This window comes from Chanos chanos, chromosome 7 (genome assembly GCF_902362185.1).
Source record: "Chanos chanos chromosome 7, fChaCha1.1, whole genome shotgun sequence".
NCBI classification, from domain to species: domain Eukaryota; kingdom Metazoa; phylum Chordata; class Actinopteri; order Gonorynchiformes; family Chanidae; genus Chanos; species Chanos chanos.
The window spans coordinates 39,612,895-39,623,738 of NC_044501.1; the positions used below are offsets into that span (position 1 = coordinate 39,612,895).

General features: G+C 44.6%; 1 protein-coding gene across 1 annotated transcript in view; it reads left to right on the forward strand.

The window, feature by feature from the left end:
* The first annotated feature begins 329 nt into the window (after nucleotides 1-329).
* capn1 (calpain 1) overlaps nucleotides 330-10,844 on the forward strand; it is a 16,318-nt gene continuing 5,803 nt past the window's right edge. Inside the window, exons 1-6 of the mRNA XM_030780845.1 lie at nucleotides 330-457; nucleotides 3,235-3,707; nucleotides 4,821-4,890; nucleotides 6,317-6,435; nucleotides 9,824-9,957; nucleotides 10,319-10,487. Of these exons, the coding sequence (XP_030636705.1) occupies nucleotides 3,456-3,707; nucleotides 4,821-4,890; nucleotides 6,317-6,435; nucleotides 9,824-9,957; nucleotides 10,319-10,487 (744 nt within the window). The 5' untranslated portion in view covers nucleotides 330-457; nucleotides 3,235-3,455. The remainder of the gene's footprint in view (nucleotides 458-3,234; nucleotides 3,708-4,820; nucleotides 4,891-6,316; nucleotides 6,436-9,823; nucleotides 9,958-10,318; nucleotides 10,488-10,844) is intronic.

Consider the following 10,844-nt stretch of genomic DNA (forward strand, 5'->3'; position numbering starts at 1 on the left):
ATTAACTCAATTCTGCAACCAGTAACACGTCACGGCTACTTAAACAAGCCTCTGAGAGTATTTGCAATATCATGAAAATGTGGGATATATAGTTAACATGCTATCCAAAGGAGGCAAACAGCACAAATTAAGTACAGACTTTCAAGTAATTTATTTGTACAGTATACTACAGTTCCGCAAACTATGCCGACGCAAAATGATGCAGACACCATGTACCATTGTGATATGTCAACACGAGGAAAGGTGAACCGTCTGCATGCGCAGACGCACTGGAGGGTCAGTACAACAGAAAGAACGGGGCGCGACCAGGACTGAATAACTGGAAAGAAATCTCTGGCTAGGTGAACTGCTCGCGAGCCCAATGTTGGCGACTTGAGCAGCAACAACAAAAAAAAGAGACAAAATTTGCTTTCATTCCGGCAAATAAACAATTCAACCTTGGAAACGCATATCTAAGGTACGCCTTTCTGTTTCTGTGCGGTTTGATTTTGAAGTTCAGGACTACTTTTCCACGAGTGAAAAATCTTGTAGCATTACACTGTTCGTGTTGACTGTGCGGTTTGTTGCCTTTACTTCGCGCAAAATGTTGTGCAGCTTGACTTAAATATAGCGGAAAATTCAAACAAAGTGGAAAGATAGGGTGGGACCACTAATCGGACTGCGCAATGCTGTAACTGCTAATTACTTAAGTAGTATTTAATAGTGCTGTGTTTGCGTTTGTCTCCGGACCACTGCAGAACAGTACGTCTGTCACAGACTGTACACAGACATGACAGTAATGTGACAACAAAGTATAAGTTTGTATTTTTTAAGAAAACAAAATGTAATCTTAACATTTCTACAGATCTTCTAGTCGTCTTCGACTGTGAAAATGTGCGAATCTCTTAGTAATGCTATTTAAAGATTTTAGAATATTTCTGGCCAGCTGTTCCCAGCATGGACTTGTTGAGAATGGATTCAGGCAGCTGAGTTGTTATGACAGAGAGCTGGAAACGAAGAAGGCATTTACTGCATGTTTAACTCAAGATGGACAGTGGTGTTCAGTGTCTTATCAGTGGGGTAGGCTAGACATCTGTTTGTCAACTAGGGGCCCAGAAGTGCACGCGTATTAAGGAACTGTTTTCTCTAAAGCGATTATAGACGTTGAATGAAGTTAGTTGTAAGGGAAACTCTGCAGTCATGTTAACAACTAGTTTGCAACAATACAGGTACCTGATGCTAAATACTTGGACGAAGTAACTTTACCTTATGTTGGTTTCTCCACATAAATATTAGCACTGCGTCTACAGAATGCAACGACTCGTGTCACGTTTTCTATAGGAAACTACCACAGTCCCACTAAAAAATTTCCCCATAGGAAATTGTGTGTTCTTTTAAATCTGTCTCATCAAGAGAGGGAATTACTTTCTTCAAATGTGCATACCGTCAAGTGTTTGTTTTTGTGTAACAAAAGTAGCCCTTTTACGTCCTGGCTATTAAGCTGTTGCCTTATCTGTCGCATAGCGTTACACCTACAACATGAGCTGAAGTCAAACCAGAAACGCCACTGTTGATATGATATCGTTTGAATCAATAGCTTACGTTTTAGTTTGCCTCACGGGCGTGTCGGCCATGAGCGCAGCTGTAAACTTCCACACTCTGACCCATCTCTGGAACAAAGTCACATATTTCATGTTTAATCACATAACATGATAACATGGTCACATGCTGGGTTCTAAATAGTATTATCCATTTGACATGTTTCACATTCTATGCGTCGCGGACCTCACTCGCAGAAGCGTTTTAGTTTTAGTTCTGGTTTAGTTTGAAATAACTGGATTTTTTTCTTTTCTTTTCTTTTTTTTTATTTTAGGCGTCTGAACTTGCAATTTCGATTCGATTTTTGGGTCCACCGGAAGAAAAATCTTATTTCAGACTTGTTTTATGATATCTTTGCGAGAGCGATGGAAGTTTTTGTTGAAAGACTGTAGAGCTAGTGCTTCAACTTTCACACTTTGTGCGCTACAGCGTTTGTAGGCACTTTGCCATTCATTTGCATGGGTGGAGCTGAGAGTTAGCAATGAGAACAGACTGCCACAGACTTATGGGAGCTCCTAACTGCTGGTGACAGTGAGCCAATGGGAATCTCTCTTTACACGGGGTCGCAGCAGGAAACTCAGTGAGAGAGAGAAAGAGAGAGAGATAGAGAGAGAAAAGGGTGGGGAGGCGAGAGAGAAAGAGAGAGAGAGAGAGAGAGAGAATGTGTAAAGCTCTCGGATGGGGTATGAAAGACTCAAACACATAAATGCTTACTGCTAACTAACAGACTGACGGTGAACTTTTGAGTTACATGATGTTCCCACCAAACCGTCCTTTGCAAGCGCATGCAGTTATGTTTGTTTGTTAAGCAAACACCCTTCAAAAGGGAAAGGGGTGGGGAGGTGAGAGAGAGAGAGAGAGAGAATGTGTAAATCCCTCGGATGGGGTGAGAAAGACGCGAATACATAAATGCTTACTGCTGACTAACAGACTTGACAGTGACAGTTTCCACCAAACCGTCCTTGGTCAAACTGCGTGCGGTTTTGTTTGTTTGTTCAGCAAACACTCTTCACTATCCCCATGAGGCAAAAACACCAGGCCTCTCTGACCGATAGACCCTGTTTGAGCCCTCTGCGCTTAGTCCCGCATTCACAATTGACTTTTTTTATGATAATTATAATCATTACAACAGATGAACAGCCCACTGTCTAACTCATAACCTCATAAGACATTAGTCAGAGATGCAGATCGCTCACAGTTGAGGCAGAGTTCAGTTTGTTTCGGAATGTTCTGTGCAACTGTGTTCTGAGAGTAATCAATCCTCCATGTTACACCAGAGTTTGCTCAGTTTGTTCTGCGTTTGGCAAGAATATGATTTTTCATAGAGAAGCAGCTGTGTAATGATACACCAGGTGGCAGAGGCCAATGCTAGAAAATCGTCAGTGTGATTATTTTGCCACTAAAGGCTGTGGTTCTGTATCGTTATGTGGTTCATTATGTATATATATATATATATATATATATATATGTGGAGATAATGCAGTGTGTCAGAAGGCGGGCCTTGCATTTGTATCTGTTCTATAAGCTTTTCCTTTAGGAAAAAAGAGACAGGCCCGTGCGTGCATACGGCATGCGTGTTTTTCTTAATGGAAAATATGGTATGTTAAGTTTTACACACACACCCCCCCTTTCTCTCTCTCTCTCTCTGTGTTTCAGTTGTGTCTGGAGAGCAGATCAGCTTCTGCTTTGCAGACATATGATTGGATGAAGAACTGACCTTTGGACCTCCCCAGATCCAATCCTCTCCCCCCCCCCCCCCCCGGGATCAGCTGTGCACTGACTGACTAGATCCCTTTACCAGCTTTGCTCTGATTGGCTACTTGGGGCCTCGTGAACCGATTCGCGTCGTGTTGCTGAACGGAAAGGAGCTGGTGAAGATGGAGCCCGTCTATGCCACAGGAATGGCTGCCAAACTGAGGAACCAATGGGATCGTAATGAGGGTTTGGGTCAGAACGACAAAGCTGTCAAGTTCCTGGGACAGGACTTCGGGTCCCTGAGATCGCGATGCCTCCAGAGCCGCGCCCTGTTCGAGGACCCTCTCTTTGCCGCTCAGGCGTCTGCATTGGGGTTTAACGAGCTGGGGCCGCGGTCTGCTAAGACCCAGGGCATCCGCTGGATGAGGCCAACGGTGAGGCTGATAGGTGACTGGGGGGGCGGGGGGGTCTTTTTCCTCTAGAGCTTGAACGCTGATGGTGTGGATGTCTGATAACTCTCTTGTCTGTTTATCACTTCTGCACGTGTTCTCTCTCTCTCTCCCTCTCTCCCTCTCTCTCTCTCTCTCACTCTCTCTCTCTTACTCTCTGTCTCTCTCTCACACTCTGTCTCACTCTGCACCCCCCCTCCCCCCATGTGTTTGTGTGTGTGTGTATGTGTGTTTCTCTTTCACTCTGTTCTGCCTCCTTTTATTTTCTCTTTCTCACTCAACACCTTTTCCTATCGACCTTTTCATCTTCCGGCTAGGCATACTTCTTTGTCTTCCTTCCTCTCTGTCTCCAAAGAGCGTGACAATTTTCATTTTTCTCTCTTCGCTCTCACCAGCTGACGCTCTGATAACTCAGGCATCCCTGTTTGCATCACGCTTTTCCTGAATGAGCCTCGTCGTTGCTCTTTGCACCTGTCACACCCCCCCCCCCCCTCCTCCGCCCCCCCCCCCCCCCCCCCCCCCCCCCCCTTGAAAAATGCATTAATAAAACTCATTTACTCCTCCTGTCCTCACAGCGCGGCTCATCTGTGATGTGTCCCCCCGTTGGGTTTCATGGGCCGCGGAACGCGCGATGAAGCCGCGGCTTTTTATAGCTGTATCTCTCACGCTTGTTGCCAGGGGCAAATAAGAGGGATAGAGCCTTCCCTCCTCAAGCGATTTGTCAAGAAAAAAAAAAACAAAAAAAAAACGAGTCGCTTATGCTAGAACGGAAGAAAGAAGAGAGGGAATGAGATGGCACGGAGGAACGGAAAAGATGGGGCGAGGAGAGAGCGATACATCTCGAGCAGTTTTGATCTCTGCAGTCAGTGAAAAGTAGATTAGCATCACTGGTCATGCGAAAAGAAAAAAAAAATATATGTTTGATCATGCGTGAACAGGGAAAGGAGGTCATGTAAAGGTAGTGTGAGTGAGTGTGGTGTTCCGTGCTCTTCTCGTTCCTTGTACGCACGCATTGTAACTTCTTTTTTGTGTGTGTGTGTGTGTGTGTGCGTGCGTGTGTGTGTGTGTGTGTGTGTGCGTGCGTGCGTGTCTCTACAGGAGCTCTGCTCCAACCCGGAGTTCATCCTAGATGGGGCCACTCGCACCGACATTTGTCAGGGCGCTTTGGGTGAGTACAGCCCTCCTGTCACCGCGTAGTCCTCTACTGAGGAACTGAATTAGAAACCTTCCCTACCACACCCACCACACCCATTATGTCACACACTCACCATATCAGATAAAGTAATAAAAGGAAGTTATTCATCTGTGAAAACCTTTACCATAAAATCAGAGGAAGGAACGTTGCTGTATCAGCAACGTCCGAAAGACGAGAAGAAAAGAGAGAAAGAAAGAGGGACAGATGAAGAGAGAGAGAGAGAGAGAGAGAGAGAGAGAAGAGAGAGTTAATGCCGGGTCAAACTGCCGTCTTAATGTTCTGTGTCGAGGTTTAGGGGAGACGTTGTTCCTCGTGCATTATTGAAGCGCGGTCGTCTTTGTGTAAACAAGACACTGACTCTGGCTCCTGGCCCCTTTGTTTTAATTCACACTAAAGCTTACACTTGCAGCATAAAGAGCCATCTGCTAAAACATACCTGTGTAACAGCTTAGGTTTAACTAAATGTTTAGCCTTAGCGCTCTTTACTTTTACCTAAAGAAGACACAGAAAATAACTCGAGCCGGGATTGGTCGTCGGTTTTTAAAATACGCCAGCACTGATTGTGCTAGTTGGTTTACTGTGCAGAGAGGTTGAGTAACATGTTGTCACGTATAGTCGTTCTTACTTGAATACCTCTCTTTAAAACCTTTGTTGGGATTCTGGGATTGCCACTGTCTTTCCTTATTTGGAAGTGAGGTGGAGTTGACAAGCCAAGTGTGTGAATGATGTTTGTGAGAACCTGGCATTTGTACACCTCATAAACGATGACCGAAGAGGACAGGAACGGAATCTTTTCTGTGTATGATATTTTGGATCAGCTTCTACCCATTTACAGCTGAGCTGATTTTAAAAAACAAACAAACAAACAAACAAACAATAAAAAAAATCCCCTAAATAAACACAGAACCACAAGCGCTAAACGTTCCGGTTTGCGCAAAGCCGGTAACGCAACCAGTCAGACGAGTACGCGGAATGCAGCTGCTACGCCTCACTCATGTGCTTCTTCTTTTATGAGTTTCTCAGAGGCTAACGCTCTCAAACCTCGCCCCACTAAAGAGAGACTGAAACAGTTGCACAGATACACTTTCATGTTTGTTGAAATGTAAATATTTTCTTCATAATGTTTGTCATCTTGTAGCAGTCTTTAAGCAGGATGCAGCAAGTTATTTCACATTCTAAAATCTACCAGAAATCTTTGAACGCGTTAGGACAGATACCTCAGTTGATGGGTTGCTCGGTTAGCATCCTTGAATAGGCTATACTGATTTTCTTCATGTGCTAGTGTGTGCTGAATGCTTTGTAAATATGGTTTTAAATGTCTGGTTCTCACTCTCTCTCTCTCTCTCTCTCACTCTCTTTGTGTGTCTGTGTGATATGCGTGTGTGTGTGTGTGTGACAGGTGACTGTTGGCTGCTAGCGGCCATCGCATCTCTGACTCTGAATGACAATCTTCTCCACCGCGTGGTGCCACACGGCCAGAGCTTCACTGGGGGCTATGCCGGAATCTTCCATTTCCAGGTACCTCCCTGCTGATCAGGGGACAGTTTTGTCCCGGACTTTGTAGACTCGAACTGAAGGCAAATGGTCTGAGATCAGCACTCTCAGGCAGTATCCTCTGTTTGCAGCTGTAGGGATAAAGAATGACATGGGAAACTTGACTCTCACAGCTGCTGAGACGCTGCAGCGAATCAAGCTATAGCTCATCGTTATCAGGCCCCTCACGAATTACGACCGCAGAAAAAATGAAGTCATGTCCGCAAATATGTCACTGTGGAAGTTTTCCGTTTCTGCTCATTGGCACAAACTTTGCTTTAGTACACACAGTTAGAGCAGAGCTAAAGCAGAGAGAATGTGAGGGAAAGAGAATGTGAGAGAGAGGGGGAGAGAGAGAGAGAGAGAGAGAGAGACGGAGAAAGAGAGAGAGCAAGAGAAAGACAGAGAGGGAGAGAGAGAGAGAGAAAGAGAAAGACAGAGAGCGAAAGAGAGGGAAACAGAGAGAGAGATGGAGACAGACAGAGAGAGAGAGAGAGAGAAACAGAGACAGAGACAGAGAGCGTTGATTGTTCTTGTGATTTACTTTAGGTGTTTACCTTACTCAGAGGTGTGTTCAGTAGTTGAGTGTTGCAGGTATTGTGATTTTGTGTACTGTATGTGAGCTCTGTGAAATTTAATTAGACCTCTGGCAGGGAAAGCTCTGATTAGAGCCAGCTGGCAGGCAGATTCATGAATTCAATAAAGTTAAGTGCCTTGGAAAGCGAGAGGAAAGGAACAGAGGAGGGTGGAGAACAGTCATGAAGAAAATATTCCGTCCGGAGAGCGCAACGCAGCATAAAGCAGAGCACAGCTAAACACAAACCAACACAGCAGAGAAGAACATGATACGATATAGAAGAGCATCATGAGAAAAAAACAAACAAACCTGGGCTGCACAACCCCATAACAGCGCATAGCACAGCACAGCACAGCACAGCACAGCACAGCACAGCATTGCCCTGCACAATGCAAGACATTGCACAATGAAACAAAACTAACCTGAACTCTCATGAAACATGAATAGACAGTCATGTAGAAGAGTCTGAGCATGTCCACAGTACACATACGCTGTGGTGCAGTGGATCAGATATAATTAATTCCAAACAATAAACATACACACACACACACACACACACACACACACATTCACAGTTTAATGTTTGCTCACTTGTGTGTCTAAACACACACACACACACACATACACACACATTCAGAGTTTAGCATTTGCTCACTTTAAACACACACACACACACAGAGAATATTGGTTGGGAGGTTCACAGCTGAGGGACAGTCCGGTGGGGGAATCCTGTGAGTCAGTGGTGTTGATAGATTCCAGACTGACTCAGTGAGCTGTAATGTTCCTACAGCCAGTGACTGTATTTATACAGAATGGGACAGTGTGTTTGTTTTGTCTACTGTACCAGAGTTTGACTGCAGACTGATCAAATTCAAATATAGGTGCCCCTATTTAGCTGCAGTGTAAACTGAGCTGTAGGCCTATATCAGTGAATTCAGCATAGTGTTACTGCCGCATGGAGTGAACTATATATAAATAAAGTCTCACAAATGCAATGCACAAACTTGTACATTTGTGTGTGTGTGTGTGTGTGTGTGTGTGTGTTGTTTGGGGAAAACACGGTCTGGTGTGTTGCCAGGCAGATCATTGTGCTTCACTGAGCTGTAATCAGGAACAGCACTGAGCAGTGTTAGGACACACACACACACACACACACGCGGAGCACCTTAAACTGTTTATCTGAATTAGCAGTCCTGCAGACCTAAAAAAGAACGGCCAGGAAAAAAACAAATGGAGGAGAACACTGTGATGTCATAAAGGGAGTTATGGAGACCTACCTCAGAGCGGAATGTTTGCTTCCACTGTACCATTGTTTTGTTACATTATTTCAAGCTTTGGTGCTCATCACCGTGGTTACTATAATCTAAATGTTAGAATGTTTTCTATTATGCCTGTAGATATAAACAAAGTAGAACCAAAGTCACTCCTGCGCTCTGGTGCCATGTGGACATATTTAGCGTAGCAGTTTTGAGGTGAAGTCACCGGGGAGGAAGATTGAATTACATTTGGATGCGACTTTTATCATGTATCACAGCTATATACAGAATGTGAATGGGCTTGGTCTACACAGCGTGTCATAGTAATGTCGATATGAAATGAACAGTGCAAAATGAAAACTAAATGTGCCCTCTTGTGAATTGTAACTACAGTGAAAGTATAACGGATTATTTTACACTAAATTACAAGTCGCCACGATGTAGTAGCATCACGTGTTACTGTGAATTGCAATTTACACTCATGCAGAAATAATTCTGTACTCTCTCTCTGTCTCATCTGTAGTTATCGTGAGTAGATTTAGTTGTGTGGTGGATGATATTTTAACGCGTTCACTGTTTAAGTTCTCTGGTTTAGACAGGAAATCTGTAGGAGCATAAATACGTGAGATTTAGTGCGTTACGTGGTTGTGCGATTACCCGTGAGCGAGAGCTGGTTTTGATTCTGTGAAAAGTCTGTATGGAAAGCGTGAGAAACTGACGGCGTGTAATGGCTGTGCGAGGTGACACGGCTGTTCGGCGCACTCGGGCGTATCTTCCCCGTTATGTCCGCCGGCCGTAAAACGCAAGGCCCACGCCCACCCCATACCTCTGCCGTGCCTTACACTCTCTCTCTCTCTCTCTCTCTTTCTCTCTCTCTTTCTCTCTTTCTGGTACACCAGAACGTGTGTAACATGTACATTAAGAGCCCTCAGGCTCTGTGCTTCTCTCCGCTCCTGCACACATGCAAACCGCTCAGATTCAAACGGGCGCTCTACCAGAGGCGAGCTAGCACCCTCAAGCCTCAGAGATGACACACCCTCACACCCACAGTGCAGCGTAAACTCTTTTAAAGCGCGGGGAAACAGGAAAATACACGATAAGCACTCATATGAAGTAACTTACTTAATACTGGTCGCTGAGACACTTTTCAGTGTAAGCTGATGTGTAATCTAGTGTAGTTACAGGATTGAGGTGTGAATATTTGTATCTGGTTGTATTGTGAGATGGTATTCGTTGTCCTCATTCTCCACACACACACACACCGATCTGAGGCTTTAATCTACTGAAGAGATCAGATTAACTTAAGGAGTTTGCCACAAGTAGACTATTGCAGTAGGGAGGAGTTCAGCAGACCTCACTGGATTGCTCAACATTTTGCCCATTTCCCGTGTGTGTGTGTGTGTGTGTGTGTGTGTGTGTGGTTGTGTCTTCAGTTCCTGTTTTTTTTACTGTGTAACTCATTCACTTGCTTAACGTGAAAGCGAGAAGTCTGCCCCCTGGTGTTTGTATGGTGTAACTGACCCGGTGTGCGTGTCTGCAGTTCTGGCAGTTTGGAGAATGGGTGGACGTGGTGATTGACGACCGGCTGCCAGTGAAAGATGGAAAACTGGTGTTCGTGCACTCGGCGGAGGGGAGAGAGTTTTGGAGCGCCCTGCTGGAGAAGGCTTACGCCAAGTAAGTGAAGAAGCTCGGGAAGCTAGAAAACAACGCAGGAAAAGACAGTGCCTGAAAGAAGAAAAAAAAATGAAAACTTTTTTTGTGTTTTAGCTCATATACCTTCAATATCTGTGGAACGATGATGCATTTTATGTTGTGTTCAGAAGAACAGTGAAGCCATGCTCTTACAAGAATGGATATGATAATACCAGTGCATAAATGTATGTCTTACATATTGATAGAGTGTCAGGGGGTGCCTTTAATATTTGTAGTTTATCACTTTTAAGATGCCAGCTTTACTGCCTCGTGGTCATATGAGGTACGTGATCATGCGTGTCCTGTAGTTATCTATATCTAACACAAGAACGCCGTGTTTCAGGCTGAACGGTTGTTATGAGGCGCTGTCGGGCGGCAGCACGTCTGAGGGGTTCGAGGATTTTACTGGGGGGGTGACGGAGATGTACGAACTGCTCAAACCCCCCCGTGACCTCTTCAGCATCATAGGGAGAGCCATCGAAAGAGGCTCACTGCTGGGCTGCTCCATAGACGTAAGAAATGACATCATGTGCCTAATGAACGTCATTGGCTATGCTAATTAATCTAATTAGAATATGCTAATTAGACAAGAGGCTTTGTCTGCGGTGTATTTTTGCATCCCTTCTCCTTCAGATTTGGCTATGAAATATTACCTACTGTAAATGATTAATGACACCGAGGCTGAAAGTGCTTCACACACAAGTACAGATGCCATAAGTACTCGTGAGTGAAACAGCACACTCAGAGCTGGATACATAGAACCATGGAAAAATTTGTAGGTTTTACAACGGGATTTCTCATCTCTGGTCTTGGCAGATTTTGGACTCCTACCGTTTTTGTTTTTTTTTTGCCTTTACTTGCCTATTTCC